The 27,944-nt window shown below is 47.0% G+C and overlaps 2 protein-coding genes across 2 annotated transcripts; both read right to left on the minus strand.

The window, feature by feature from the left end:
• Nucleotides 1-620: 620 nt before the first annotated feature.
• Nucleotides 621-12,782, minus strand: PPEF2 (protein phosphatase with EF-hand domain 2). The gene is given in 16 exon segments (XM_065837942.2): nucleotides 621-1,202; nucleotides 1,827-1,914; nucleotides 2,429-2,592; nucleotides 3,086-3,192; nucleotides 3,667-3,809; nucleotides 4,348-4,533; nucleotides 5,539-5,874; nucleotides 6,157-6,306; nucleotides 6,396-6,514; nucleotides 6,517-6,682; nucleotides 7,129-7,175; nucleotides 8,061-8,175; nucleotides 9,173-9,348; nucleotides 10,361-10,418; nucleotides 10,886-11,013; nucleotides 12,722-12,782. Coding segments are annotated over 16 exon segments (2,223 nt in total). The 3' UTR covers nucleotides 621-1,023.
• Nucleotides 12,783-18,404: 5,622 nt separating this feature from the next.
• Nucleotides 18,405-27,524, minus strand: NAAA (N-acylethanolamine acid amidase). The gene is made up of 11 exons (XM_065837943.2): nucleotides 27,250-27,524; nucleotides 26,711-26,875; nucleotides 25,121-25,247; nucleotides 24,341-24,431; nucleotides 23,714-23,790; nucleotides 22,275-22,447; nucleotides 21,578-21,640; nucleotides 20,934-21,000; nucleotides 20,377-20,405; nucleotides 19,485-19,566; nucleotides 18,405-18,715 (listed from the first exon to the last, which is right to left on the minus strand). Exons 1-10 carry the CDS (start codon nucleotides 27,480-27,482, stop codon nucleotides 19,491-19,493), a joined length of 1,101 nt encoding a protein of 366 aa, XP_065694015.2. The 5' UTR covers nucleotides 27,483-27,524; the 3' UTR covers nucleotides 18,405-18,715; nucleotides 19,485-19,490.
• Between the last annotated feature and the right edge of the window lie 420 nt (nucleotides 27,525-27,944).

Genomic DNA, 27,944 nt, shown 5'->3' on the forward strand with positions numbered 1-27,944 from the left:
TGGGAGAGAGGTCATGTTTGGAAGCATAGTTCCACTACAGATAAAAAAGCATACGTGGAACTGTAACTGAGAGGGGAAAAGGATTGCTTTATTTTTGATAAAATTAATAAAATATCTCCAATGTGCAATGCAGGTTCCAACAGGGGCTCTTCTGATAAGAAACTGAGGTTAGGATTCTGTCTTTCAACAGCCAGGCCGCAGTCTCAGTGAAGCCTGCCACAGCGCCGCTGCTACAGGGCCTTGGTTGAGATCAAGAGGTTGGTTTTTCTTGGCAAGCACTTCAAACCCCTCCTTTTTTAAGCTGCAATTGTACCATGTTTTGAAAATATCTCAAACATGCAGCCTAAGCACAGCAGCACGTGGTGCTTGACCTACGACTGTGGCCTTTTAAAATGTACCGGTCTCAATAAATTTAAAAAATCTCCCCAGTAGAGACAGTTTCGTGTATTTGAGAGGCTGGGTTTTTTAGAAGTGTTGCTCCACTGCACATACTTAGTAGCTTCAAACTTAGAGAACAAACTTGTCACAGCAAAGGGACAACAGAGGGGAAGTAAATGCTGGAAACTGAACTGTTGCTAATAGAGGTGACAAATAGAGAAGGCAATCTGGAAAAACACTGTTTATTAAAAGGAAAGCTGTGCTCTAGCTGTTGCTACCTGGCTAGAACACTGCTTACAAGAAATATCTTCCATTTTACTGCGCTTGAATAGACCTGTAACGTTTCATTGCATGTATTGACAAGAGAAACTAGGTTACATCTTCCCTTTGAGCAGGAATTTCTACTTAAAACACAGCTCCTTTTTAAAAATGGTCAGAATTGAAATGCAGCTTGTTTATTTTACTGTTGCCTTCCCAAAATGAAACACAGCTGTTGGCTGCTGTTTTCAGCCAAGAGTGCTACAAGTACCTGCCTTCCTTTTCCATGCTTGGCGCTGCAGGCATGCTCTGCGGTTAGGTAGGAAGCGTTCCCGCTGGTTTCGCAGCCAGTCAAGGCATTGGACGTGTCAGCCCCCCAGGTTCTCGCTACTGGGACTGTTTGACGAGGCGGAAGGCTTCTAGGAACTCGTTGAAGTCGATGTTGCCATCCTTATTGAAGTCAATGCTGCGAACTAAGTCATTGATGCCGTCATCCGTGAGTTCGATGTTCATGTGGGAGCTGAACAGCTTCCAGGTTTGGTGGAATTCCTCAAATGAGATGAGACCTGTGGGGAGGAAGGCACAAGCCACGTCAGTGCAAGGTCACCCTGGGCACCCGCTGCCAATCAGTCCCTGCTCAGCGTGCAAGGAGGGACCCCTGCTCAGGTTGGACCTCTCGTCCCACCCCTGCTGCCTACCTACCCTGAAGGATGGAGAACAATTACTCCTAATATACAGCTCATGTGCTGCAACTAAATTTCTTAGCGTGGAGAACACTGGCTAAAATACAACCTAAAGCAGTGAAGAGACAGATATCATACAATTTGGGAAAACAAAAAGTGGCAAAGACTCTTATATTTTCTGTTTCCCAAATTTGATGGAGATGACTGCTTGAAAGCAGGTAACACTCAAGAGCCCAAGTATGCTGCATTACTGTCTTTGTATTGACAATATTTGTTACAAACTCTTCCAGAACCAATAATTCTCTACCTGGACTTACCTGGACTGCACACTTACCTTCAAAATACCTCGTGTTTGTGGAAACACACAAGGCTTTGTCAGAAGCTCCTGAGGCAATAATGCTGACTGAGGGAGGACAAAAACCCAAACCTTTACATAAAAAAGCCTTTGAACATAATAAAGGGAGCCCAACAGAATAATGGAATGCAGTGACCAAGGCCCCTGCTTACCTGAATGATCTCTGTCTATGATCCTGAATATGGTCTCCAGGTTGGATCTGTTGCGATAAATGACTTCCAGCAAGCTTGACTGGATGTGCTGAAAGACAACATGGTCACACTCTTTGCGTCCTTTCTGAGAGCTCTGAGCAGTTGGTGCAGACCATCCCATATATAAAAATGTTTACTTCTCTCAAGAATTTGCTAGCAATGCACTTTGCTTTGTGTGTGCCTTATGGACCCTCTGTGTTACAGCACAACGGCAACCTGCCGCTTCCAAACAGACAGCTTTTCCTAGCAGATAAGACACTGGCTTGGACTATGTTTTGTAACGGTTGCCGAGGAAGCTGTGATTCAGAGAATGAAATATCATTTTACTGCTCAAAAGCCTGCATCCAGAACTACCTCCAGGTTTTGATTTCTGATGTAGTGATTTCTGCAATGGACTAAATGCCTTTGGACTTCCCAAACTCATGCAAGCTTTTCCATCAACTACAGCATGATTTCAGATTATCCAGAAACCAGCCACTCTCCTACCATACCTGGTCCCACGTGCTGGGGATCTTGTGAGCTGCTTTGCCATCACCCCTTGACAGAAGGGGGTGAGTTCTTACCTCTTGGCTCCGCTGCTCCATGGCCAAATCGTCGAGCCAGCACTTGTACTCCAGCATGCCGTCCGCCGTGCTGCGCACCAGCTGCGGCCGCAGCATTCGCCAGGGCAGCCCCAGGCGCAGGACCGACTCCACCGCCGTCGCCCAGTTGCTCAGCGTGATCCGTCCTGCAAGGAGAAGGAAGAGCTGTGGAGACTTCTGAGAGGTGGGCGGCTGAAAGGACATCGGGACAACTGGCACGTTCTTGCTTTTGTGCCACCCCCTGGTATACCACTGTTCCCTTGAGGTGCTGTACAGGTCTTTTGTCAACAATGTTGCTGCCACCCACAAGAAAGTTGTGTCGCTGTTTCCCACCCCGAATGGACAGATCTCAGCAACGCGTCTCAGTCCCTGCACCAGCAGAGCACTATCGGCAGCTGCAGGATTGGGAAGTTGCAGCTCCCTCCCCAAAGCTCTGACAGAGGCAGCTGCCACAGAGGACATCCCTCTCTTTTCCCTTCCCTAGAGACATCCCAACAGAAACACCAAATAGCAGCAAATGGGACCAAAGCTGTGGCGAGGTCTGACACAGCCTCTTCCTGTGACAGTAATACACCAAACTCGACTGCTTCAAACCTGAACCACCAAGGACTTAACCTGAGTCTCTTGGCTCAGATTTACCTGTATTGTCCGTGTCATAGGCCTTGAACGCGCTGATGAGGGCTGAGGTGTGAGCAAAGAGCTTCTCCCGCAGCGCTCGAAAGGCTGACTCCTCTACTCTGCTGATTCTGGAGGATGCAGGAAAGAGAGAAGTACATGAAAGACTTGCCACCAAGTGCAAGAGAAGCTGTTCCTTCCCAGTCCCCTGGACTGCCCACGATTGCCCAGACCCTCGCACAACTGCTCTGCACGGCTACGGCTGCTTCGCAGTGCTCATGACAAGGTGCTGCGTGGGGGGAGCACAGTTCCCTGCAGCTGATGCAGTGAATCCCTGCAGCAATTTGTGAAGTAACAAAGCAAAAGGGAATCTCAGCAAGGGTCAAAAGTTAAACCTGGATGTTGAAAAGAGAAGCTGGAAAATCAGCAGCCTGTAAAACGAGTCCTCTTCTGCTCCTGTAATGCTGCCTCCTGAAACCCTGAGCTCTCCGTAATTTCTGCACAAAGCTTGAATCCTCCTCTAGTGCTATTATTTAGTAAATATTATTTAGTCTTCCTTTCAGAATTTTGACTTAGTGAATACAGAGCAACTGGAAAAACCTTACCTTTGTGTCATGGTGAGAGTATGGGCTGTCTTGTTCGCTTGGTACTGAACAAAATGGGGAACGAGGTCCGGTCCCAGCTTCACGTAGGCTCCCCTGTTGCTGCCAATCTCGTAGTAGTTTGAAGCGGAAAATATGGTCAGCACCTAACCCCCGAAAGAGAGGCATTTAAAGTCGGTACATAAGGAAGAGCGAGGTGGCAGCTGGCCTGGAAGCCCTACAGGTACAAGTTCCTTGAGGGTGGCACTGGTCTCACAGCCACTGGGCTTCTGTGATTTCACTGTACTACCCCAACCAACTTCCACGCTCCACTGCAGGGAGCGGAGGCAAAGTGCCCCGTCTGAAATCCCTGAAGGGACCCTGAATCTCCTGAGAGCAAAACTTTGCTGCACCAGCTTAGTATTGCACCAACACCCTTTTGTACATCATCTTCAGAAACAGCTGCAGTAAGTGAGGGTGAAGTTACAAGCAGGTTCCGATTTCTTCTCAGCTACCATGCACAGGGACGGGCTTTGCCTGTACAGCAGTTGCCCCCAACAGAGCAGGTGGCTCCAGCCTGCTCTGAGCCAAGGCTTCGCTCCCACTAAGGTTGCTCAGAATTTTATATGTGCTGGAAGAAATGCAGAGGTGAGACAAGCCACCGTGGAAACACAAGGATCCTTCACGCCGTCCCCCCTCACCGACCTTCCGGTTGTGACAGAACTCAAAGCCCTCCTGCTTGCACTCGTGGGAGCGGATGAGGAACTGCAAGTTGTACTTCTCGAGGATCTTCCCTGTCACATCAGGCCCAAAGTAGCAGCCACCACCTCGCACCGTATTTACTTTGCAGCCCTCTTGAGGCATGGGGTCGCTCCAGAGAATGTCTAAAATCTGAAAGGATTAGAAAAGTCCACTGAGTAAAGTGTACCCAGCAGATGTCACAGGCTGATCCACCACAGAGGTGACATTATTGTTGGCCTAGAGCTACAGACACGCATTAAGTGTTTGGGGACTGAGGAGTGTCCATAAATCAGGCCTGATACAGGCTTTCCCTTTGCTGCCTCTGAGATTTCAAAGAGCCTTGCCTGTCCTTCCCCATCCCAAAACACAGGCAAGAACACCCAGCAGATCCTGAGGCCATGAGCAGGCTTAGAATTAAACTCCTTTGCTCTCTAGCCAGGACATTCTGCAGCCTCCAGTACTTTAAGTAAGTGCCGACTCAGTAACCCCTATTTGGATTAAAGTTTAATCTCTTTAACCCTGACCTCAATTTATAGCTTTGTGCTCATAAGGTGTGCAATGCCAGGATGTCATATGTAACAAGAACTAAGTAACAAATGGTTTCAGAGCGCACAGAAGTGGCTTACAGACTGGTCTAACACAAAACCAAGATTCCGGAGCACAGAAAGCCAAAAGCCCAGTAAAGAGCTGGATAGGAGAAAGGCAGCAGCAGAACAGCAGCTAGCACCAGCCTCACACCCAGCTCCATCCTCCCAGGTGACTCTCCTGCACAACTCTTCAGTTGCTGGGGAATCGTGCCATAGGATGGGCTGGATGTCGCACAGGTATCTAGCAGAACATCCCCAACCAGCCGAGACCCCCTGCTCACAGCACAGCCCTCGTGACCGCTCTCTTTCCACGAAATGACCAACACCAGGCTGGCGGGGGAGACAGAGCAGGAGGGACAATGGAGCACAAACCCCATTAGCCTGCCCACCAGAATTTCAGTGCTGAGTTGCTCTGGAACTCCACTACCTGAAGCTGCAGAAGTCTCTCTACAAAGAGGTCTGTGCACTGACCCACACTTTTTATACTGAGATTGCTCATAACAGAGGAACAAGCTTGCAGGAGGCACCCACAGCCCACCGAGCACAGGGCCCCACTTACACTGCTCACCTGCTTCCACTCCTCCTGGCGAGTCCAGCATGGCCCGTCCAGATCCATCAAGGACACCATGCTGGAATAGGTGAGCTCCTCGTCCTCCGACTCGCTGATGTCCACCAGCCGGCGGCACCACTCGATTTGCTCCTGCACCGTCTGCCGGACCCACCTGGAGAACTCCAGCCTGTTGGTCATGCTGGGAGCCTGGGTCGGCCGGGGCTGCGGACACAAACTGAGGGCTGCCTCTTTCTCGCCCGGCTCAGACTCTGCTTTGTTCTCTCCGTTTATTTCCTTTATTTCCACGTTTGCATTCGACTCCTTTCTTTTCTTCCCTCTTAATACAGAAATAAACTGAAAGAGGTAAGAGAGAAAAGAGAGCTGGTCACACTGCTTGGAAACCTTCATCTCCAGCTCTAACAGCTTCCATTGGAAGGCTGTCAAGTGAGCCGAGTCTCCGAGCCTCAATTGTCTTTGCTGTCATGGAGCGCTGATTAATTGTGGGAGGTGACTAGTGCCATCCTCTCGGATATGCTATTCTAGGTTTACAGCTGGTCTACATCCATCCTGACTGCCTCCTCACCACAAATGAGCAAACACTGTTGTCTCTTGCAGTATCTAAGAAATAAAACCTACTTTGTTCCTCTGAATTTTCTCGAGCATGTCCAGGTCAGTGGTGTCAGAGATGCCCCCATGTATAACGAGGACTTTCTGATCAATCAGGGTGGCCAGGGGCAGCCAGCAGAAGACATTCTGAACCATCTTCAAGATTTTCTTCCCATGCACCTAGGCAGACAGGTCAGAAAGGAAAAGATGAAGCATCAAACCTTCAAAGTCTGCATCTCGTGCTGAAAGAGACACAAATGTTTGCCTACCTTGTACTTCTGCATTACTTCCTTGGCAAAACCGTAGCTAAAGGAACAGGGGAAAGAAAGTTCAGTGAGGTTTCGCAGCGACACCCTTGACATCCCGATCAGCCCCGCACAGAACCGCACCGTAAGTTCACCATGTGGTCCTCGTGGTTCCCGCGGTTGAGGTGAACCTCCTTGGGATAGATCAAGAGGAAGGTAAAGAGGATGATGAGGATCTCAAGGGACTGTTTGCCTCTGTCTACAAAGTCGCCGTTAAACACGTAGGACTTGGAAGGGGAAGGAAGGCCATTCTGTAAAAGCAAGGAACAGGTGCATGTTAGAGAGGCCTCCCTGTGATCTCAGTATACGGCTGCCCCAGCTGCACATTCTCCCGCTCCTGCCCCAGGTTACCTTACACAATAATAGATCCTGACTCTTACTTTTATCCTGTGGGCTCCCACTGGGAAATGCATTAAAAAGTGAAAGCTAGAAGTCAGGAGGGGATGCCATTGGTATCAGAACTCACAGAAATGTCCACTGGCACTTCCCAAATGTATATCACAACACTTCTCCTGGATTTCAAAGTCAGCAAGGGAATAAGCTGCTGCTTTATGAAACCATTTAAAACAGATCAAATTGACCTGGAGAATCACATGTGAAGGGCCCAGTTCTGCACATGCTTGTCAACATGACCTTGTCAACATATGATACCTCTCACAATGCCTGGCCAGCCTCCCTCTCCAAATACGCTGCCTACCTTGTAAAATATGAGGAACAAGTCATCCAGCTGGCCATGCAGGTCTCCTAATAGGCACAAAAAGACAAGTCACAGTATGTTTGCCTTTAGAAGACAACAATAGACAACTACCTATGATAACTGAGTGACTGCTACAATATTTTGGGAAGTTCAAGGTACAAGTACATATTTTTCAGGAATATCTCAAAGCTTAAAGATTAGTCCTATAGCAGGAGAACAATGGTGAAAAGCTTTATCTCTCAAATTACTTGCTAGGACTCAAAGGATCTGAAGTCTTCTGCTGCTGCTAAAAAGACTCAGCCAAAACAGCTCCAGGACTCGGCTGTTTAACAAATCCCAGGCCTCAGGACACAAAGCGACTGATATTTGAGGCCAGTCCTTGACTGGGTGCAGTTTCTGTGGTTTAGGAAAATGACTCCAAGTTTGGGGACAAATTGGAATGCAGTTGAAAAATTGTTTAAAGCTTTGCTCTAATGTGTAACAATTATTTTGGGCTATCATTATTATTCTTATCTTCCCCTGGACAAATATATATCCTTCTATTTTCCATCCCTACCGCCTCCTCTCCTTGCATTTTACAATCACTGTGCTTCAAGCAGGCCATGCCAAGCTAAATGCTACCATCTAGGGGCAGGGGTTTTTAATGACATGTCCCCAAATCGCTCACCCCCGTCCTGTTCCACACCAAGTAGCAGCAGGGCCGCAGAGCAGATGCTCCAGCCCAGTCTTGGCAGCCGCTCCAATACAGCATCACAGGGAAAACCCACATATTTTAAACAGCCCCAGCTGCCTCTCAACACAACATGCATTTTGTTTATGGACTGCATTTGTGTTCCACATGCCGTACAGACGAAGGCGTCGTGCTCATGCGACTGTCTCACAGCTTTCCCACTGCCGCAGAGCCCGCGCAGCGCCCTCCCACCCCAGCGTACCGCACACCGTGACCTCCTCGCTGTAGCAGGTGGAGACGTGGCTGATGTTTGGCAACTGCTTCAGGTGCTTCCTTGTCTCGTGCAGAAGGTTTAAGACATAGCGAGCGTGGAGCTGCTACTAGGAGAAAGTGAAGGGATTAAAGCAGGAAATCGGTGACCTCTGAGCAGCAGCGCAGCTCTGTCTGCAAAGGCCCCACTACGATAGCCTGGAGGGCAGGAACTCCCACACAGCCCTCAGCGGGACAACGGTCAGTGCTGACCTACGGGCTTACCAACAAGATGGAGAAGACTTGCCAAAAGCAGCCCAGCCTCGGCACTGGCAGGGCTGGCAAGAGAACACAGAAGCGCTGTGACCACGGCTGGATCCGCCAGGCAACAGCACCTCCGGAACAGCAGACATTCCAGCCCTGCACAGGTAAGCAGCTGTTCCTACAGGTCTTAGTCTTCTTCACATTAAGCCAGGCCGTGAGCTGCTGTGTATCCTGCAGAGCTATGATGTTTGCTCAAAGCCAGGCTACAAGTATTTCATATTAGTCAAGACACATGAGACCTCTGAGAAGTGGTTTTGTTTGGAGGACGTCTTGGCCTGTTTTGCAGTTCGGCAGCATGACTGAGGGTGGCAGCAGAACACTGCCGTTGTGTGAGAGCTTCTCAGTGCTGCTGAGCTGGTGCTGGACTTCCTCAGCAAAACCCCCTCATTTCACGTTTTAAATACGAGTCAAAGTTACATGGCATAAAAGGTAATTTTAGTTGGCTGTTTCCATCTAGGACATCCTATACAGTTTTTGCAAACTGAGGAATTGCAACAAAAAATGACATTGTTTAACATGGACCATTGTGGGGTTTTTTCCTTTGAACCTGAAATTTACGTTACTATGGACACACACCTGGGAAAAGTTTGCAGTTTTGTCAGAACTGCATTTTCAGAAAGGAAAAAAGTAATTAGGGTGGGGGAAATATCTACGAGATCATTTCCACCCCAGCTTTGCTTAGCAGTCTGTAAGCTCATTATACTCCAGTCAGCTTAGTTTGTTAGGAAGTCTGAAACCAAATTGTCTATCCTACACCTCTGTGCAGAGAAGGGGAAATGTGGTTCCTTTGGGGATCCTTACTTGTTTCTGTTTGAACGCTTCCAGCAAGGCAGTCGCATGGTCAGGAAGGAGTGGGAAAGAGAGACGGGGTCCCGTGTAGGACTCTGGCACCTCCAGGGATTCGTAGTCACAGTATTTTTCCAGCTCTGCCTCTTTGAGGCTTTCCCCACTGATGAACATGCGACTGATAAAATCCCCTGGATGACAGATCGTGTGGTTCGATTAGTAAAAAAAAAAAAAAGGAGAAAGAGACAAGGAAAGGTTAAATTGTCTCAATACACCATTCTAGTAATTGCTAAAGAAAAGCGCGTGGCTTAGGCTGGAGCTCATGAGCAAGGGCAGCAGTGGAGGCCAACTCCTCATTGGACACCACTACAGAATTGGCAGGGGTAAAGGCCGCAGGGACGGGTGTCAGTGCTGGGAGCCAAGCAGCACTGCCAGCTGCACCCGTTGCTGCAAAACTGGCAGAGACAGATGGACATCAGTTGCCATGGCTAATCGAAATCTTATTTTCAATGACAAGGAAGAGCAAACTGTATAATAAAAACTGTCTCGTACATACCACTGTATTTTCTAACCGTGCACCTACATTCTCAGTTGCACAAAATGTGTAATATCTCAGAGCCCAGCTCAAGGAACAGGGCACTCTTGTCCTGTTTTATACAGATATGGAAAAAAATCCTCCTCAACAGAGCTTTGCTGTAAAGTGGTTGTGAGAGAAAGGGTGACAGCTAGAAAGGAAGGAGCCAGCACGTCAGCAGGTTATGGCCTGCAAAGTCAATAGTTTATTTTGACATGCTACCATCAGATTTCAGACCTAAGCTCATGAGCAAGCTCCCAGCGCTAAGAAATAGCATATCATGCTCTCTGCACACTCAGAAAGATACTGTCTTGGTTCTCACAGTTCAAAGAGAGAGACGGAGTATAAATCAAATCAATAACCTGGAGCAGCGCCTTAGTTACCCAGGATCAGTGAACAAAGGCAGATTTCTAAAAGTGGTCGGAGACAACATCCTGAGCTTTTGAGGCCCCTTCAAGCTCACGAGAAGTCGGAATTGCCGACATCCCTCGCGCAGCTCTGGCAGACTGACATCTTCACTCTTCAGACTTTCTTGGCCCCCTTTGCCATCCCGAAGGGCCACAAACCAGTACAGGGTGCAAGCTGCTGAGCTGCTGGTGCCAGTCTGCAAACGGCACACGGAAACTTACGCTCTTTGCTGCTGCTCGGTGTGAAGTGGTCCATGAGGTAACTGAAGAAGTTGTGGAGCTGCAAGAGAGAGAGCTCATCATCATGCGCCCTGGAATGAAATCCTACAGAGCCGCACCTTAGCGTCATCTGCTTTCTGGAAGTACTATCTAAGCACTTCTCACGTTGTCTGCTATGTACAGCAAATCATACTATACTGATTCTAGTTTTGTGTATCTGGTGATGAAATCGAAGAAGTAGCTGTACATTCAGCCATACAGACCAAAGAACACCTGTAAGCCCTTCCTCTCTCCCCTAACAGCAAAGCAACCGTATAAAAGCATAATGATAAAAGTTAAAATAAACCAACTAGGCTTGCTTTTGTGTTCAGACTCGGGAAAAGGCTTAGGATGTGAAATGCTCCTTAGAGCTTGCTTTCAAGATCTGTCACTTAGGGTTTCATCACACAAGCAGGCAGGAAATGAACAGGCAGAAAGGTGCACACGCAGGATGTATTTTCCCACATACTCTTTTCCTTTGCACCTTACCTTGATCTGGTCCTGCTCGCAGGCGTACTCGATGGATTGAAAGATTCTCCAGGTGCAACGGCGGCGCATTTCCAGGCGAGCAACGTAGCGCCGATACCACCGTTGGATCAAGACGGCTGCCTTGAAAGCTGGAGGAGAAAACCAGAGGCAGGCTGCTGAGCCGCAGCAGCTGAGATGACCTGCCATCGCTGCTGGCTCCTCAGCACCAGCGTTAGCAACAGCTTAGTAGGGCCTAAAGATCTAAACACGTTCTTCAGTGTTAACAGACTGTCTCTTGCCTTTCTAAGCTGCCTTCGTCATTTTCATGTCCGTCTTACACTCCAGGTACCGGGGCTTCAGGAAACCAGAAATCTGACTGAGGCCACACAAGGAGTGGTCAGAAAACAAGACACCAAGTCCCCTTCTAGAGCCTTAAAAATATGGGGTTTGTCTACCTCACTTTAAGTCAAATAAATACCTCAGCTTTTGCAGTTCTGGAAGAACTTCAGAGGGGATCCATTCTAGCATAGATGTTAACATCATACTGTTATCTTGGAATGGAATAAAATAAAGACAAAAGGAACACACACAGTGAAAAGAGGGACACAGATCTTTGGCCACTTAATGACTCTGCAACTGAAAACGCTAATTTACCAGATCTGGTGCTGTTTGTACTAGTTTAGAAAAAATAACAAAAAAGGAAGAGAAAGAGATTTATCCACATTTGATGAGGATCCAAGTGGTAAACTGATTGATACATCATGACATGAGCTACTGAGAGCATGCCAAAACAGCAGCACTCGCAACATGCCTGTTCATGCCAGCAGTAGAATGCACAGATCAGCGGCAAATGAGTATTGTCTTCCTCCTCTGAATGGGACTTGGTGTCTTTGTTATAGATCAGCCGCTATCATGAAATAGTCCTGAACTTGCTGGGATGGTCTGTGGTTCTGTGGTGCTGTAGGCACCAGACAGCTCTAATGCACATAAAGGAAAGGTGGGGTTTTTCAACAAACAAAAAAGGCTGAATCACAACAGTATGCCCGCGCTCTTCATTTCTAAATCTAATTGCTATTTTTGCTTTCAAAGCACTCTGCGAATAGTTTGCAGCATGCTGCTGTTCTGCCAATGCTGGTAACTGAACGAAACAACAAAATAATCTGTTTGTTCTTTTATGCTTCCTTATGTGTAAAGTCTGACTCATGAACTCCCTTAGTTCCATAGCAGACCTGAGTGCACACCCAGAAAACTGGCACTATCACACCGAGGGTTCCATGAAAATAAATCACTTCACAGCCTCGAGAGCCACAAACAGATCTAGATCATTAGCAGAGATTAGCAGTGTTGTGCTGACATAATTAAGAAAAAAACCCCACACTTTTTGCTTTTCAGATTTTCTTAGCCACACCATCCTAACCTTCGGTAGAACCTGATTCTGGCTTTGCTAACGCTCTGCTTTAGCAGTCCTGTGCCACTAGCGCGGCCTTTAAGAAAGCAGTCCAGGGGAAGCAGCAGGGTGACGCCATCCCTCTCACTGCAGCACGTGGAAGCACACATCTCAGCCAGCAACTGATGAACCCATCGGACATTAGTTCTAACAGAATTCCTTTCTGCTGCTTCATTTCCAGTCAGGGTTTGATTCATATTCATCTAATCCTGGTCTAAAGAGCTGTTATCTTCTCAAGCCTGTTGGTCTGCTGCCTGACAGCTGGGCGTCCTCATCACAGGGTACGGAAAGACGTGACCTTGCCTCAATACTATCGAGAAAACCAGTTAACTCGGAAAGCTAATGCACCCACTGAAACCTCCCAAGACAGGAGTGGATAGGAAAAGATTACTTTGCAAAGAATCACTCACCATTTTCAGACTTCTGTAGAGAGTACTTGTAGTTGACATTTACAGAGCTACCAGACCCCATGTTCTCCAACCAATGCTCCTAGAACGTTGCCAGTATCACCAAAACCACGAGAGATGCATGGAAGACCATTCGGTCAGAATCAAAACAGCTGCAACATGTCCCACAGTGCCAAAAATCTATAATTAAATATATTAACACTTGTTAAGATCAGCAAGCAGATCTTGTGCCCTGTGCCCAACTACATCTTCTACTACCAGGTTCCTCCAGCTACTTTGTTGTCTTCTAGACAATCTGGCATGAGGACTTCTGTCTTGCTATTCAAGTTTCAAGTCAGCTATATGAATAGGAATCATTTCAGCACCTTCCTAATTGTACGAAAATAGAAGGCATGGTATATCTAGGTACGGTAGTTGTACAGTAGATATATAAATCAGGCATTCATATGCTCTCACAACACTTCATATGCCTAATTTAGGCCGTTAAACTCTTAGCAATATGGCAGTCTTTGTCCTGAACTGTCATTTCGGACGCTACAATTGAACAGGACTGATTGAGCTCCGAGAGCTGACGACATCTGGGAACCCTCGTGCTGCCTCCCCGCTTCCCCACGCTCAGCTGGAGCACCTGGTGAAAGGGCTGGAGTGCTACACGTGGGAGGCGTTCGCACATTGTGCTTCACAATGCAGGTACTCTATGACAACTTTTCAGATTATTAACTACTCAAACAGACAATTACACACAAAAATCAGAATCCCTAACATTTAAGGCTCTCATTTGTAACCTCCTGTACAAGGCAAGTCCCAGTTCAGGAAAAAAGCGTATTTCCAAACTCAGAATTCCTGAGCGTGGACTTGTAATTCGCATCTGGCTATCCAAACAAACATGGCTTTTCAAAGACACGAAGCTGAAGGTGTCAGGAAGTATTAGCCATCCAGAGAAGCAATGATACAGTCAATGCGCTCTGTATCAGAGCTTGCTCTAGAAAACCCCATCCCCGAGCAGCTGCGCTTGGCGCACTCGGGTGGGCCTGGCAGGGCAGCCTGGGGCAGCAGGCGCGGGGACAGCGGACGCTCCAGCTGCTAGTGGCAGCTCAGCCCGCAGGACCGCATCTAAGCCAGTTCCAAGAAAAAAAAGGCATGAAACATGTTTCGTGTAGACAACTGTTCCTCCACTCTGGAGTTCAACACAGCCTGCGTGCCTAGATGTGTCCTCTGTGCTGCTTAGGAACCTGAAAGTACTGGCCTCAAAGGAAGCCAGATGCTTCAGCTTTTTGGAAGAGGTGTGTGCCTTTCAAGATACCTTTGAAAATGCAAACAAGAGCAAAAAAGTCTTTTCTGGAACTAGAACACTTCCAGATCACTTTTGAAAAATGGAGAACAAATTTGAAGCAAGCGCTCAGGTACTGAGTTAGGTACTTTACTTGCCACCCTGCTGCGTTCAGGGGTACTGTGTCTCCATTCTGATAAAATGTGACCTTGGATTTGACATCACCTTTGAGATACAGGAGAAAACTTTTCCTCACCTCCCTCCTTCCCTGCAGAGCAAACAAACATTTGTACTGGCATGCCCTAGGAGCACCTGGAGAGAGCAAACAGACGCAGCAGCACCTCCCCGTCTCCTCTGTCCTGAACTGTCGCCAGCAGTTCTCTCCCAAACAACTCCCGGAGCTGTCAGCTTTTTCACTTTCCTCCCCTTATATTTTTCTGAGGGCCACAGCCTGAGCAAAGGAGAGCACACTGATAAACCAGAGCATGCAGTAGAATCAAACCGGTTCAAGAGTGGGAGAAGTGAGGATGAAATAGCTGCTCTGCCCCGCTGATCCTTCCTCATCCACCCAACAGCGACATGCACCCCTCCCCTACCTGAAATCCTGTACTCAAGAGAAAAAAAGAACAGGGGCCCATAAAGACACAGCCTGGAAGACCTGATGAAGTTGAACAGTTGGCATCACCTTAAATACAGGCTGTACTGGACAACCAGGTGAGACGAAACAATGCATCAGGAAACAGCTGGCTCCTTTCTCCCCTTGCTCTTGGCCGGTGCTCCCCTCCTGCAGAGACGCTCACATTTTCTCTGATGCCGCTGGAAGGCCCCCAAAACAGATTTTCCCCACTGCAATACACTCCTGGGAGGCCCTGGAATGCACCACTACATAGAGCAGCTGCAGCAAACGTGTGCTGAGGAAAGCCAGGTGATAATACCTACTATTTGTACTGAAACCAGGGCAGAACTAAACCATCAAAAAAGCTTGGGCTCTAGAGCCAGATCTGGACGTAGAAAGTTAACAGAACAGCAAAGTTCGGTGCCTCAGCAGGAGACCACAGAAGTGTAGAGAAGATGCACGTTCCCTGTTCACCAGACTTCAGTGTCCTGAAGGCAGGAGAAGCACGTAACAGCCACTCTCCACATACGCCTCCCAAGCCATCGGGTAGTATACTCAGCTTTGCAACCCTTCGAATGCAAGCTGCTGATTCATCTGATGATATCCCACTCCTAATAATAAAAATGCCAGCTAATTCTTGGTAAAGTGACCATACTGCTTTGCCCTCTTAGAGTAAATACCGACGTGCCACGTGTACATCAGACTTGGCAAGTCCCGGAGCTGGAACGGAGGTGGTAAAGCTCATTTCATTTTACACATGCGCTGACCTCTGCGCCTGCACAGTTATTGCAGCACCAAAAAGAAGAATTTCAGAGAAAAAACTCCCAACCACACTTGTATACAGCTTGACATATAGAAGGAATATCTTCCTCTAAGCAGGGGTGCTGAGTAACTACTTCTGAACACTAAACATTGCTGAGAAAAAAAAAATGCAGCTTACCTTGCAGCCAGTTTCTAATGTGTGGATTTATTAAGATAAGCACAGTAGAGGCTCTCCACTTTCAAAAGTTTTGTTTGCATTCAGTGCCCAAAGTGAGTAATCATCTCTGCATTGCCTGACTACAGGTTCCGAAACCCTGCTCAGAATGTCAATACTGAAGTAGGCTGTTCCTGGGCACGCAGCAGAACCCGCCGTGTCTGTCAGCGCCCGCGGGACACAACGTGTGCTGCTCTGCGGCAGGGGCAGAGCATCCACTCAGTTACTGCGCCGTTGTGTTGAGCAGCCTTAAGAATCCTCTGCCATGTGATGCTTAAGAAAGGCTACAGGTCTGAAATGGATTAGGATTACTGGAGGGATTAGGAATGAGAAATACAGTATGGTGGCCACTCTCATCTCAAGGTTCAGCCCTCACACACTTCAAGCTGCCTTCTGTGAAATGCAGACTTCTGGAGGAAAAAGAACTAAAGGTTTCACCCAATCCCTGTGCTGGGCTGAACAAAATCTTTGGAGTTTGTAGCTAAGGAATCTATACTGCAGAAACAAAAGGATGGAAGGAGGATAATGTAATTAACTTAGTTCTGTTTAATTACTCAACAATTCTAAGTCATGAATCTGACAGGGCTTGAGAAAACAGAAAAGCTCTTTTACTTCTCAGTCTCTAAAAAGGGGAGACACAAAACAGATGAAATCTCCAACAGAAGGATGATCAGCAAGTAATTAAAATAACTATAAATGACCCTCTGTAAAAAAAGCTACAAACAAACAAGATGCCACAAACCACCCAAACCCTCTGAAAACAATTAGCGCTACATTTTGGTGTTTCCAGCGTTGTTAAAATGGTTTTATTGAAAGCATTGATAACAAATGCAGAGAGAAAGAATTGTTCCATTTCAATTCTTAGGAGAAAAAGCAGCTCAACACATTTCACAAGTTACATCACCTGGTTTGTAAGACAATTCACCAGTTTCTTAGTGTTTGCATTTTTACATATCATTAAAACTAAGAGCAGGCAGCCATATACCCTGCCGGCTGGCACAGAAAGCACAACACCACCACAGCCCAAGCAGGGATGAAGGTTTTATTTTGTTCCCTATCAGGATGCCTGGATGTTTACAAACAGGTGAAATGCAAGGATTTCTTTAAGAAAATAATTTAAAAGAACAAAAAGCAAAATAAAATCAGAGCTCTTCAAATCTAGTTTTCTTTCTTAAATCTCAGCCCCCACATGTCTCAATAACCTGCTCTGTGGCTGGGCCTGAGCGAGTTCTGAACAGGTGGGCACAGACTGACGGGACAGGAGCGGACAGTTGTTGTGAATATTCATGGCTACAATATTCATACGCTCCCTGCGGCCCTGTTTGTACGCACTGGAGGATGAACACACCCTGAGAGTCCAGCACAGCCCTGCCAGGGGTAATCAGCCTCACACCGCCTGGGGCAGGAGAGCACGCAGAATTACACCTGCAAGGATTCCTGTGCCTGTCGTCGTGGGTGGCTGTTGCATAAAGAAAACCTGTTGGGATCTGGAGTCAGTGCCTGCTCTGCGTAGTAACGACACAACATTCCGAAACCTCGCAGACATCAGAACCTCCGTTATTTACACCTTTCTCCAGGAACTCTCCATTTTTCAACTTCACGGGTTCCAGCAATCACCCGCTCACACCGTTGAGCAAACTGGGTCAAGCCAAAGCTTACAGCGCATTATTCAGGCAGAAGTAGGGGATGCAGGTAAGTAGGTTACGACACTTACAGACTCAGGGCAAGGAGATAAAGTGCCCACAGCTGCAGAAAGCGCTCTCTGGAACAGTTTGCATAACCGACACACAAATCCTGCAGGTGACATTGGACGTATCTGGAAACAGTGCTCTGACCAAACACTCGATCGTATCATTGTCTCCCTGTTACAACTCTCACAGTGTCCAGTGCAGGCATCCATGTGAAGGTATCCTCTGGTTTGACTCTTTAAACCCTGCTATATTTCAGCTCCTGAGGTCTGCTGAATAAAACCACCAGCCTCCAGCTGTGCACACAGCTACTCCTTGAGCTACCGTTCCTTACCAGACACCAAATAACCACTCGTTAAACAGACTGAAAATCTATGGCTATGTTCCACAACCTCTGCTGTTGCTAGATTAGTGCTTTTCATATCCCTAGGGATCCTCTTTAAGACTACATGCATGATCATTAAATGGTTGTGTTTAAAATGTGTGGTGCAATGAGAAATACAGTCAGCGCTGTTGGAACCCTGGATTTCAAGAGAGCAAACTTAATGCTCCTTCTCCATGGCTCCTGGGAATCTGCCTTTGAGGGCTTAGGGCTCCATGAGTGCTGGCCAGTTTTTAATAACCCCCTTTCAGAAGCACAGGAGCAGACAATCCCGGTGGCTCCAGTCGAGCCACAAGAGCAGAAGACCAGCCTGGTTGAACAGGAAACTCCTCAGACAGCTTAGGAGGAGAAAAGAAATCGTGCAAGCCCTGGCGGTGAGGTCCAGCTTTGCAGGAAGATCACAGGGCCGTGGCTTGCAGGTGGAGGTAGAAGACCATTCCTTCACAAGTCCGTGGGGCAGGTTGTCCGGCTGTGAGATGAGCAGGTTCACAGTGCACTGGGTGATGGGTAGAGTTCTGAGGGTTATAAGGAATGGCACCATACTGAGGCTCAATCCTAGGGCCATTTCTGTTCAGTGTTTTTATCAGTGACCCAGATGCAGCAGTCAAACACAGCATTAGCACATTTGCTGATAATTCCAAACTGGGAGGTGCTATTGAGGGACAAGAGGCTTTGCAGAGGCATCTGGATACATTGGAGCACCGGGCAATCATTGACGGCACGAAATGGAACAAGAACAGACCCACAAGCCACACAAAATTTATGACATTTATTTCTTAGTCATCACATAAGTACATTGAAGTTGCACAACTCTTTCCAAAAGCAGTAGAAGCCATTTTTATCCATCAATGCCTGCTAGAACATCAAGGTAATTACAGTAAAATCAAGCAAGCTTCTCCTACAGTTCATTAACTGCATCATCTGCAACACTTCAAAAACTAGCAAGTTGTTATTTCTCAAATGGTTCACATAATTAATAAGCCAAAAACACTGTACTGCTTGTTAAGAGGGATTTTTTAAAGCGCATAAAGGTCTTGGAAAGCAACAGCTTTTCACCCATCTTGTCTGTTGAAATAAACAGATAAGAGACCACAGGTTTATATGGAATGAATAATGAAACAAATGCTTTAGAATCTCTAAAAGGAATTACTCTTGCTAAAACACAATGTTCAATATAATTGCTACAAACATTAGAGTTTAAACTATTCACACTGACATGCAGTTTCTTATGCTCCTGCTAAGGCCATGCAACGAGAGTTGCTGGGAAAAGAAATAACACCCCTTAATATCTTCCGTTGAACATAAAGTTACCGCATGATGCACCTTGTGAGCTCAAGCACATTGACTTTTCCTGCAAGCTTACGGGACAAAACCCTATAGCAAGGTCAGTCACCTGTCACAAGTTAAGCTGATCTTGCTCAGTGCCGACAGCACCAACCCCTCCTGCTGGGATTCACTTCACTCCGGCGGCGCTTCCCGACACGGCCACCCGGAGACACGTGCAATGGCAATAAAATGGGACTGTACCAAAAAACAGCTAAAACCTTTATACAGGGAACCTCTGCCTTCAGGTCATAAGAACACAAACCCCTTCCACTCTCATAAAACACTCTTACTAAGATTATCTCCAAGGGTTTTGCAGAGGAAGTCAGTCATTAACTTGGTTTCTAAACCAAAGGAAGGTGTTTACCCAAGGTCTATAAGCTGACCAAGGGGGGAATCAGGAACTCAGACGGGTCAGCTGGTGCCACCGCAGGGCTTTGTCCCTCAGGGGCTCTGCAGCTGCAGTTTTTATTTGTGTACAGGCAGCTACAATTACCAGCACGCTACTTACGCCTCTTCACGTCACCGTTCTGATCCACGTCTGGTACTTCTCTGGAAACGCAGCGCTCATGACCGTGGTGTACACTGTGTTACTGGCAGGGAAACGAGAGTGAGTGACGTTCCAAAGGCAGGAATATAACTTGTACAACTAGCAAAGCGGCAGAACAGATTTCAGCAGAAATGAACATTCTGCTGAGGTACAGAAGGATTAGAAAAAGCAGGAAAGACAAGGATAAAACGAAGGCTGCTGGCAAAAATCCTTAGTACTTTTTTCTACTTAATACATCAAACTGTATTTCTATACCCATTTTATCACCGTATTAAAAAATTAGTATTGGTAGTCTTAGTTGTCACGCAGATGTAATTTCCTTTCATAATTTCCTCACATGTATAAACAGAGGGGAACTCCTGGTACTAACTACAAAGACGACAGTGCCAAGTTCTAATGGGAATGACTGATCCAGAGAATATATTGAGCTCCATATATAAGTAAAGAAAACAGGGTAAGCTGCAAGGATGCAATCTGTGGGACAATGGTACACTGCAGTGAATCTCTTCTGAAAATCGAGGAGGTGGTACCTGAAAGCTGTGTCCTTTGTACATACCAGGCTGAGCTACATCAGAAACTCCAGATAAAGCCATTTTCCAAGTTAACACAAATCCAGCAGTGAAAGGCATAGATGGCTCAGTGGAAAGCACTGCTGCTCCGCTAAGCAGCCGTTGGCTTCTCTGGTACAAAGGCATTTCCCAGCACCAGCCTGAGCCTAGCAAGGGGAGCTCCTCAGCTAGGGCGGCGGCTGAAGGGGACAGGGAGCCAACACGGCGCCATGTGGCAGGCAGGAACCAGGCTGGGAAACCACAGCGCGCTGGACAAGAGCACCCCTGCTCAGTCCAGCACCTACCTGTTCAGGACCGGCCTCACCGACAGCACCTGCACAGAGAGTGTGGACAGAGTCATTTGGTAAACCAGGAGGGAATTAAAAGGCTACTTAGAAAAAGCAGTGGGATGAAATTACAAGAAGGAATAAGGCAAAGTCAAGTATCACTCTTGCTTTATTTTAAACAGACATTTTACAAAAAGTATTTCTAAAAAGCCCACTGAAATCCACAACATTTAAGTTGTCAGAACTACCTGTGAGACATCACTCACATATAACACTATCTGCCTGCCGTGCTATTAGAGTTGTGCCTCAAAGAAGAACTGCACAGGATGGTGAGGGGTTCACCTCTGGCACTTTCAACTGGGATTGGCAGACTAACAAAATGACAGCGCAAGGGGGTTCAGAAAGATTTTAACCAGCTTAGTCCTAAACCCTCCGGAGATGTTCATCCGTACACCTTTTCACCATGCCTGCCTCGCTCCGCTTGGAAATCCCTGAGGAAAACCCAACTGCACCTCTGCTTCAAATAAACAAAACATGAAGTCACTGTGCCACAAAGCAGAATTTAAAAGAAATACCTTAAAGAGCGTGTCAAAATTGATGTTCTGCTGTCCAGTAGCATTGAGAGCTTTGATGGCTGGAGTTCTGCAGTAAGACACAGTATTAGTGAACACACTTCACTGTTCCAGAGGCTACAAAGTACCATTGTGTAAAGTTTCTCACTAAATGCCCCCACATGAAAACGCTTACTTCTCTCCAAACTAATCTTGAGTTGTGTGACGATCTAGTCTCACAGTGCTCAAATTCCTCTATTCCTGCACCACGAGTACAGAACAGCACAGAACCTGCCGACAGCTTTCTGCGCACTACACAGCCTCAAGATTGCACCATGTCCGCAAGCGCCTTCCTCAGGCCACCAGACTCTTCTTCCCTTGTCTATCCAAGTCCTTTAACTTTTACTAGACTGTTCTTTATGGAGAAATTCTTGGTACACGCCCTATCCTTGAGTTACCACGTTTTAAATCATTCAGTGCCATACAGACTTTATTCTGGCAGATGTGAATATCACCCCTTACCTCATCTGTTCCTGTTTCAGTAGCATTACAGAAACAGAACCAGCTGCCTGCTCAAGGAGCCGATGTCTCACAGGACACAACACCCATGGTCTAAGCTTTTTCATATTAAAACGTTATCTCACCACGGAGCTCCAAACTAAATTTACCTTCGATCATCAAAAGGAGGAGGGGTAGTCCAATGGTCATAGTTTGTCTCCACACGAAACCACCTATAAAACAAACAAAAGGCGAATCAGCAGGTAATTAATTAAGGTCAAGAATCACTATTTCTGTACTGCTATAAGGAAAAACCTCCTCAAAAGCCTTTTTTGCGTCTCTTGCAATGCCAAGGGATTCTGTGTTGACATAACTTGTACCATTAACTACTGGACACAAATGGAAAAGGATCGACTTCTGAACTGCTGCTGCCAGTGACAAAACAGCTCCGGACTACAACAAAAGCAAGATCGGGCCTTTAAAGAAGCAACCAGAGCGAAGGCCGTGGGTCGTGGGTGTGCGTACAACACAGCCTGCAGCACTGGGCTTGGAGTACTCGGAGCCACCAGCCCAGCCGGCTGCTGCCAAAGAACATTTACTGCCTGGAGTCAGTCAGTGCAGCTTTTCACCCCAGGGCAGTTATTTAGGACCTGCTTCATGTGATGCCACAAAATTCACAGGAACAATTATTTCTGAGTCTTCAACCCTTTACCACATAAGGTCTAAACTCTTTGGAATTACTGAATTGACTGGTGCAATATTTGGCAGATGGACAGGAAAAGCCCTTAAGTCTCATCTCCAACAACAACAACAGACCCACAACAAACACCAACCCCACAACAAAACTAAGCATTTCTGTGTACTTACTCTCCATTTAAAGGATCAAGAGGCCAGAGGTCTGCTGGCCCTCTTCTGTTCCTCGTTATAACCATGCCCTCCTTGGGCGACACGCCTCCCACGATATAGTAGACTTCAGCAATGATGGGAATGGCGGCGAGCCGGAGAACGGCCGCCTGGAAGTCCTCTGCTCTGCTCAGGGTCTGCGAACAGGAGACCAGGGTCACACAGGGATCACGGAGCACAGCCCAGCACCAAACCGGGCACTGAGACACCTTAAAGAAGGGTAGGCCAAGCTTTTTTGTGTAAAGCACTATTGAAAATATTTCCCTGAAAATAGCTTTCCGAAGTGACTAGTCTGCAAACATCACATGAACACGACTAGTAACTGCACTCATTAATCCCAGCTTTGTGAATATTCAAAGAAAACAGTAAAGATAAAATACATACACATATATGTACATATGTGGTGGTGGAAAAAAAAATCTGCCATTCAAAGACTGTGCAAATTCAAGCCTCAAAGTCTTTCACGTATCCCACTGGTCCAGGTGAAAGCAGATGAAAGCAGGAAGAACCCACTGCACATCCCGGTCTTGCCAGTGGTTTTAAGAAGACTTAGGTAACAGTGGTGAATGAAGCAGAGGCGTTGCTTCCAGCGAGCCTGGCTTTCCCTCGCAGAACCAGGGGACTCACCTAGCAGAAACTGACAGCGCTGCTGCAGCCCATGAAGCCACTGTTCAGGAGCAAGGCCACAATCGACGCAAGCGCTTAGTTCCTGCACTGCGTTCAGTTAGTAAGAACGAATACGGAGCACAAACCAACCCAATTTTTCAGGAAGGTGGGGAAAGCCTTAGAGAACAATTATTTCTGTCAGTGACACTGCAGCTAGTAGTCACATCTCAAACTCAAAATATCCAATAGCGTCTCCAGTAGACATTCCAATTCTGCCTGGAGTTCTACCTACAAACCACATCATTCACAGTTACCAGAATTCATGAATCTAAGCAGCAGCAGACCTGGTTTATTTTAGTAGTAGCCTAACACAATGTTCATAGAATGGCCTACACAAAATATCAGTTTAACTCCTACCACTCATCACTGAGCTCTTCATTTTTAATATTGGTAACATTGAACAACGTGTAGAATAACCACTGGGTCAACTATTAAGCATCCAAGAGTGCAGCTGCCTCCATTTGTTAAATTCCTAATCAGAGCTGGCTTAAATAGGCCCTAGGAAGGAAGCCCTTGCACAGCTCCTCTGAGGTTTCTGGCCTGGGTTACAGATGGTGCCCACGAAGGGCTGGAGCTGCCTCTCGTGCACAACTGACCCTCTTATGAAATGCGTTTACTTAGCAATTCATTGAATTGTTTGAGAAACTCCAAGTCAGAACATGGAATTTACCAGGAGTTCGTAAGTACAAATGGCATCAGTGTGAAACGGGAGAAAATGAGTAACTCTGTGCACTTACATCTCGGACAAGCCAGCTGACAGGGTAATTCCGATTGAGAAAAGCAGCTATTGCATTTTCCCACCATCTACCACCCTCTGGAGAGAAAAAGAAATTACATATTATATATGCTCTATGAAATCTGTCCTCCTGCCTCCCTTTCTTCTCCATGCCGCTAGCTCTGCAACCTTTTGCTCTACTGCCTTACAGAAGAGCAGTGCAAAACTTCTTCAATTCTCTAACTGTACGGCTATCTTAAAACCATCACATTTTGGCAGCTTAAACCAAACAGACAAAGCACACACCACCTCAAAGTAATCAGAGCCTCTGTACTGTCTTGAGCTGAACGCTGCTTAGAACACCAAGCGCTGACACGGCTCCTTTTCTACTTGGTTACTTTACTTATATCTAATACATAAAATACACAAAATGATGCTTCTCTTCCCTTGTCTCTCAGGCTGCCCTCTGGGGACTGGCAGCACGTGTGCTTTCAACCCGAGGCCAGAGAAGTCATCCCGTGTCACCTCCTGCCTGGCCACCCTCACCGTGTTGTTCCCTCTGGGAGGGTGCGGGAGAAGGGCCAGAGCAGGCAGCAGCGAACTGCAGCGGGGTGCAGGACGCCAAGGGTGGAAGACAGATCCATTTTACCTCGTTCATCGCCGGAGACCGTGAACTTGTGTGGACTTTGGCCAGTCCATAAGCCTACGTAACCGAGAAACGTGGTGCCTTGATACGCTATCTGAAACGGGAAACGTGCGGCGGCTCAGCATTCTGAACAGAACGCTTCTTCAAACAGGCAGCGTTTTGACACTACATCCTGTACTGCTTCTCTTATGTGCTATAAAGCACTTTGCCTTACAGTAAAATTTACAAAACACAGTAAAAAAAAGACTCCAAGGACTAAAATTCACTGCATTTAATTTGTTAAAGATCACTGACCGCTACAGAAGTTTTGCTTGAATTAGTGAGTAGTCAAGCAAGAAACAAACAGCAGATTCTCTGTTTGCAAAATGGACTAATGAATATTAAGAAAAGTCACACTAACAAGGCCTGCACTAGCAACTAGTTCATTTGTGGAGATTTCATCTAAAACACACAAATGGGTTGAAAAATTAACACTGCCTTAGATTCAACCCCTCCAAAAACCGATCTCTCTTCTATATTCTCTAGTATTTCTTTTAAAATATCATGACATATTGTCCTTTTAACAGTCCCTTCCAAATAACAATCTTAGGATTCTCGATTATGCTGTTCTGTCTATTCCAGTTTATCACCACAAACCAGATGCCCAGAAAGCCCAGAGCACCAGCGTTCATCCTGCATTCCTTGGTGCTCCAATAACCGGAGACCTTGGGGTGCGAACAACATTCCTCCCCTAAATCCGGCTGCCCGCGCAGCCAGACCCCTCCCGGAACCGCCCCGCCACACCTGCCCGCGGCTGATGAACTGCACGTCGACCGTGACCTTCCTCAGTATATCCACAAAATCGTAGTCCAGGTTCCGCCCGTGGTAAATGTTTCCTTGGTCATCCTGAGCCACAATGCTAGTACAGAACCTTCAAAACCAAAAAGGACAAAGAACGAGTTAAGCAAGAGCTATGACAAGACTTCCAATATTGAAGTCTCGCTGAGCTAGCTCAACAATTCAGAGGGAGTAACTGAGTTTATCTTCTGCAAAGCGTTTTACTAACGCAAGCATACAAATAAAGACTCTGAATTGTATCATTAACACTTCAGAACTTGAGATCGTCTCATCCTATACTTTTTGATAAAATTTAATTTCAAATTGGAAACAAAAGGGCCAGAAGGTTTTGACTGGAGCTCTGGATAACTACACAACACCATAACATACTATCTGACTTAGGCATGATCTCCATAAGGATAAATAGTTTAAACCAAATCCTTTCAAACTGAAAACATCAGTTGTTCAAGTGTCAGCCATTTCAATAATAGTCACCTCTTATCTACAACAGGATGTGTTGAATTTACTACTTTGATAACACTTTCAGTTTTGTTTAAACAGGCTTATTAAGTACCTTGAATTTACTTTCTCTGCAGTTATGAGTGTGTCATTCCAGCGATAAATAACATTGTCTTTCAAAATCGTAGAGGTAAAAAATTCTGCAGACAAGTAGTTTTTTCCTGGTTGATGCTTTTTTTGCCAGTTTTGTTACAGCTGAGAAATTCAAAATGTCCCAGGCCTTACCAGGGCTCAGAGCAGTAAGTGTCCTCTGTGCAATAGGAGAGCTCTCACGTAAATGACCGTCTCATCGGGAGCTAATCCTTATTTAAAAAATAACCGAATACCACATATCGAGAAAAGTAATAATCAAAATGAGTGCAAGTGGCTGTATGCACCTTTTTATTAAAACCTATATGGGAAAATATCCTTAGCATGCTTGCAGGCATCACCAAGTGGTTATTAGTGTCCCGCACATGCTTCTAGAGCAAAAGACAGTGCAACTGGGTATTTTTTCCACTGAGGTTTTGTTTGCTCTCGTCCATTTTCTGTTGTCTAAATCAAAAAGTTACATTATATAGTCACTACAAAAATTAATACAGAGAATGGTTTGGAAGCAACTTTGTCTTAAATGAACAGTTCAATAAGTTACATTACAACTAACTCTTATTTCCTTTTTGATGAAATATGACCATTTAAACTACAAAGTCCTTTATAATTATCTTAGAACTTTAGTGAACTAAACTGTTCTGAACAGATAGCCCTTCCATATTAGCAAAAGTTATTGCCGTGCTTTTGTACCTTCGTATAAATATACGTACACAAGTATTTCAGGTATGTGTTACCTGTACTAACAAACAAAAACCCCTCCCTACATTTCTCTTTCAGTTCAGGATACCGACAGGCTAACGAGAATAAAACCTCCCCGCTGAGCAGATGACCTGGTATCAGAACCACTGAATCACCTGCCACGTGTCTGCATCTGCTTTTCGTGCGCTCTCCGCGCTGACCCCACACATCTCTACCTCTGTACGGATTCGGTGAGTACCCGACACTCACGCAGTGGACTCGTAGGCGAAGTTGAGCAGGACTCCATCTCCAAGGCTGATTCCCAGTTCTTTGCACATTCCCAGAATCTCCCCCGCAAAGGGCTGCGGCATAAACATCTCCAGTTCTGCTGCTATGGGCCGAATAACTTCGTGGACCCATTTTGGTACTCTTTCACTGCAAAACACACTCGGGATTAGCTGAGAACGAGACAGAGCTGTTTGCAACACGCACTTGGTCACCAGACATTGATGCAATCTGCCACTTGGCTGCCCAGCCTGTCCCAGCTGACCGCGGTCACGGATTTGCAGCCTTTCTGTGCTATAAGACACCCCTGCACCTTACTCCTCACCCCACCGCACCGCCTTACGCACAGGCTTTGTGCTTAACGGTTGGTACCGGTACTGCGGTCAGCCCGGACCATCTCTGACACACTGCTAAGCGTGCACAAAAGGCAGCAGCAGCGGGTTCACACTCGTACAAGCCCGTGGGAGTTGCCGAGCTCAAAAAGGCTCTGCGGTCCCGCTGTCCCCCCGCCCGTCCGCACTCACTCGATGATCCGCGCGACGGCGGCGCGCAGGAACGCGGGGTCGAAGCGCCGCAGCACGGGCAGCCAGCGCTGCTCCGCGGGGCTGTCCAGGCTCACGTTGCACAGCGGCGGCGCCGCGGGGGCAGCGGGAGCAGGAGCGGGACCCGCAGCCGCCAGCGCCCCGCACAGCGGCAGCAGCAGCACCAGCGGCGCCCGCAGCCCGCAGCGGGGCCCCCGCGGCCCTGCCCGCCCCATGGCGCCGAACGCGGCCGCCTCGGGGCAGCCGGGCCCTCCCCGCCGCAGGACGGGAAAGGGGGCCGGGCCACGGCCGGGACCGCCCTCCGGGGCGGGGCGTCGTGTCACCGCAAACACGGTATATAGTTTAAAACAAAGGTACAAGCTATATACGGTTTCCTGTGTGTTTCTGTTCGTCCAAGAGCAAAGGCAAACAGGTACCTGTCCTTGTCTCCATCAGGGGTCATTAGTTCCTGCACACCTGCACACACAGAGATACTGTGCTCAGCTATTCAGGGTAAATAAGGCAGAGGAACATCCGGTTCACTATTTTACTTCCCCTCTACTCACCTTGGTCCAGTCTCTCCAGCCTTTTTCTATTTAATGGCAACATGACATTTATGCCCCCTATACTGATTTTATTTTCCTCAAACCATAATGAAACCCTTCTTCCCCCCATAAGTGCTCAATTGAACTTGTATT

Source organism: Patagioenas fasciata, chromosome 4, assembly GCF_037038585.1.
Source record: "Patagioenas fasciata isolate bPatFas1 chromosome 4, bPatFas1.hap1, whole genome shotgun sequence".
Classification (NCBI taxonomy): Eukaryota; Metazoa; Chordata; class Aves; order Columbiformes; family Columbidae; genus Patagioenas; species Patagioenas fasciata.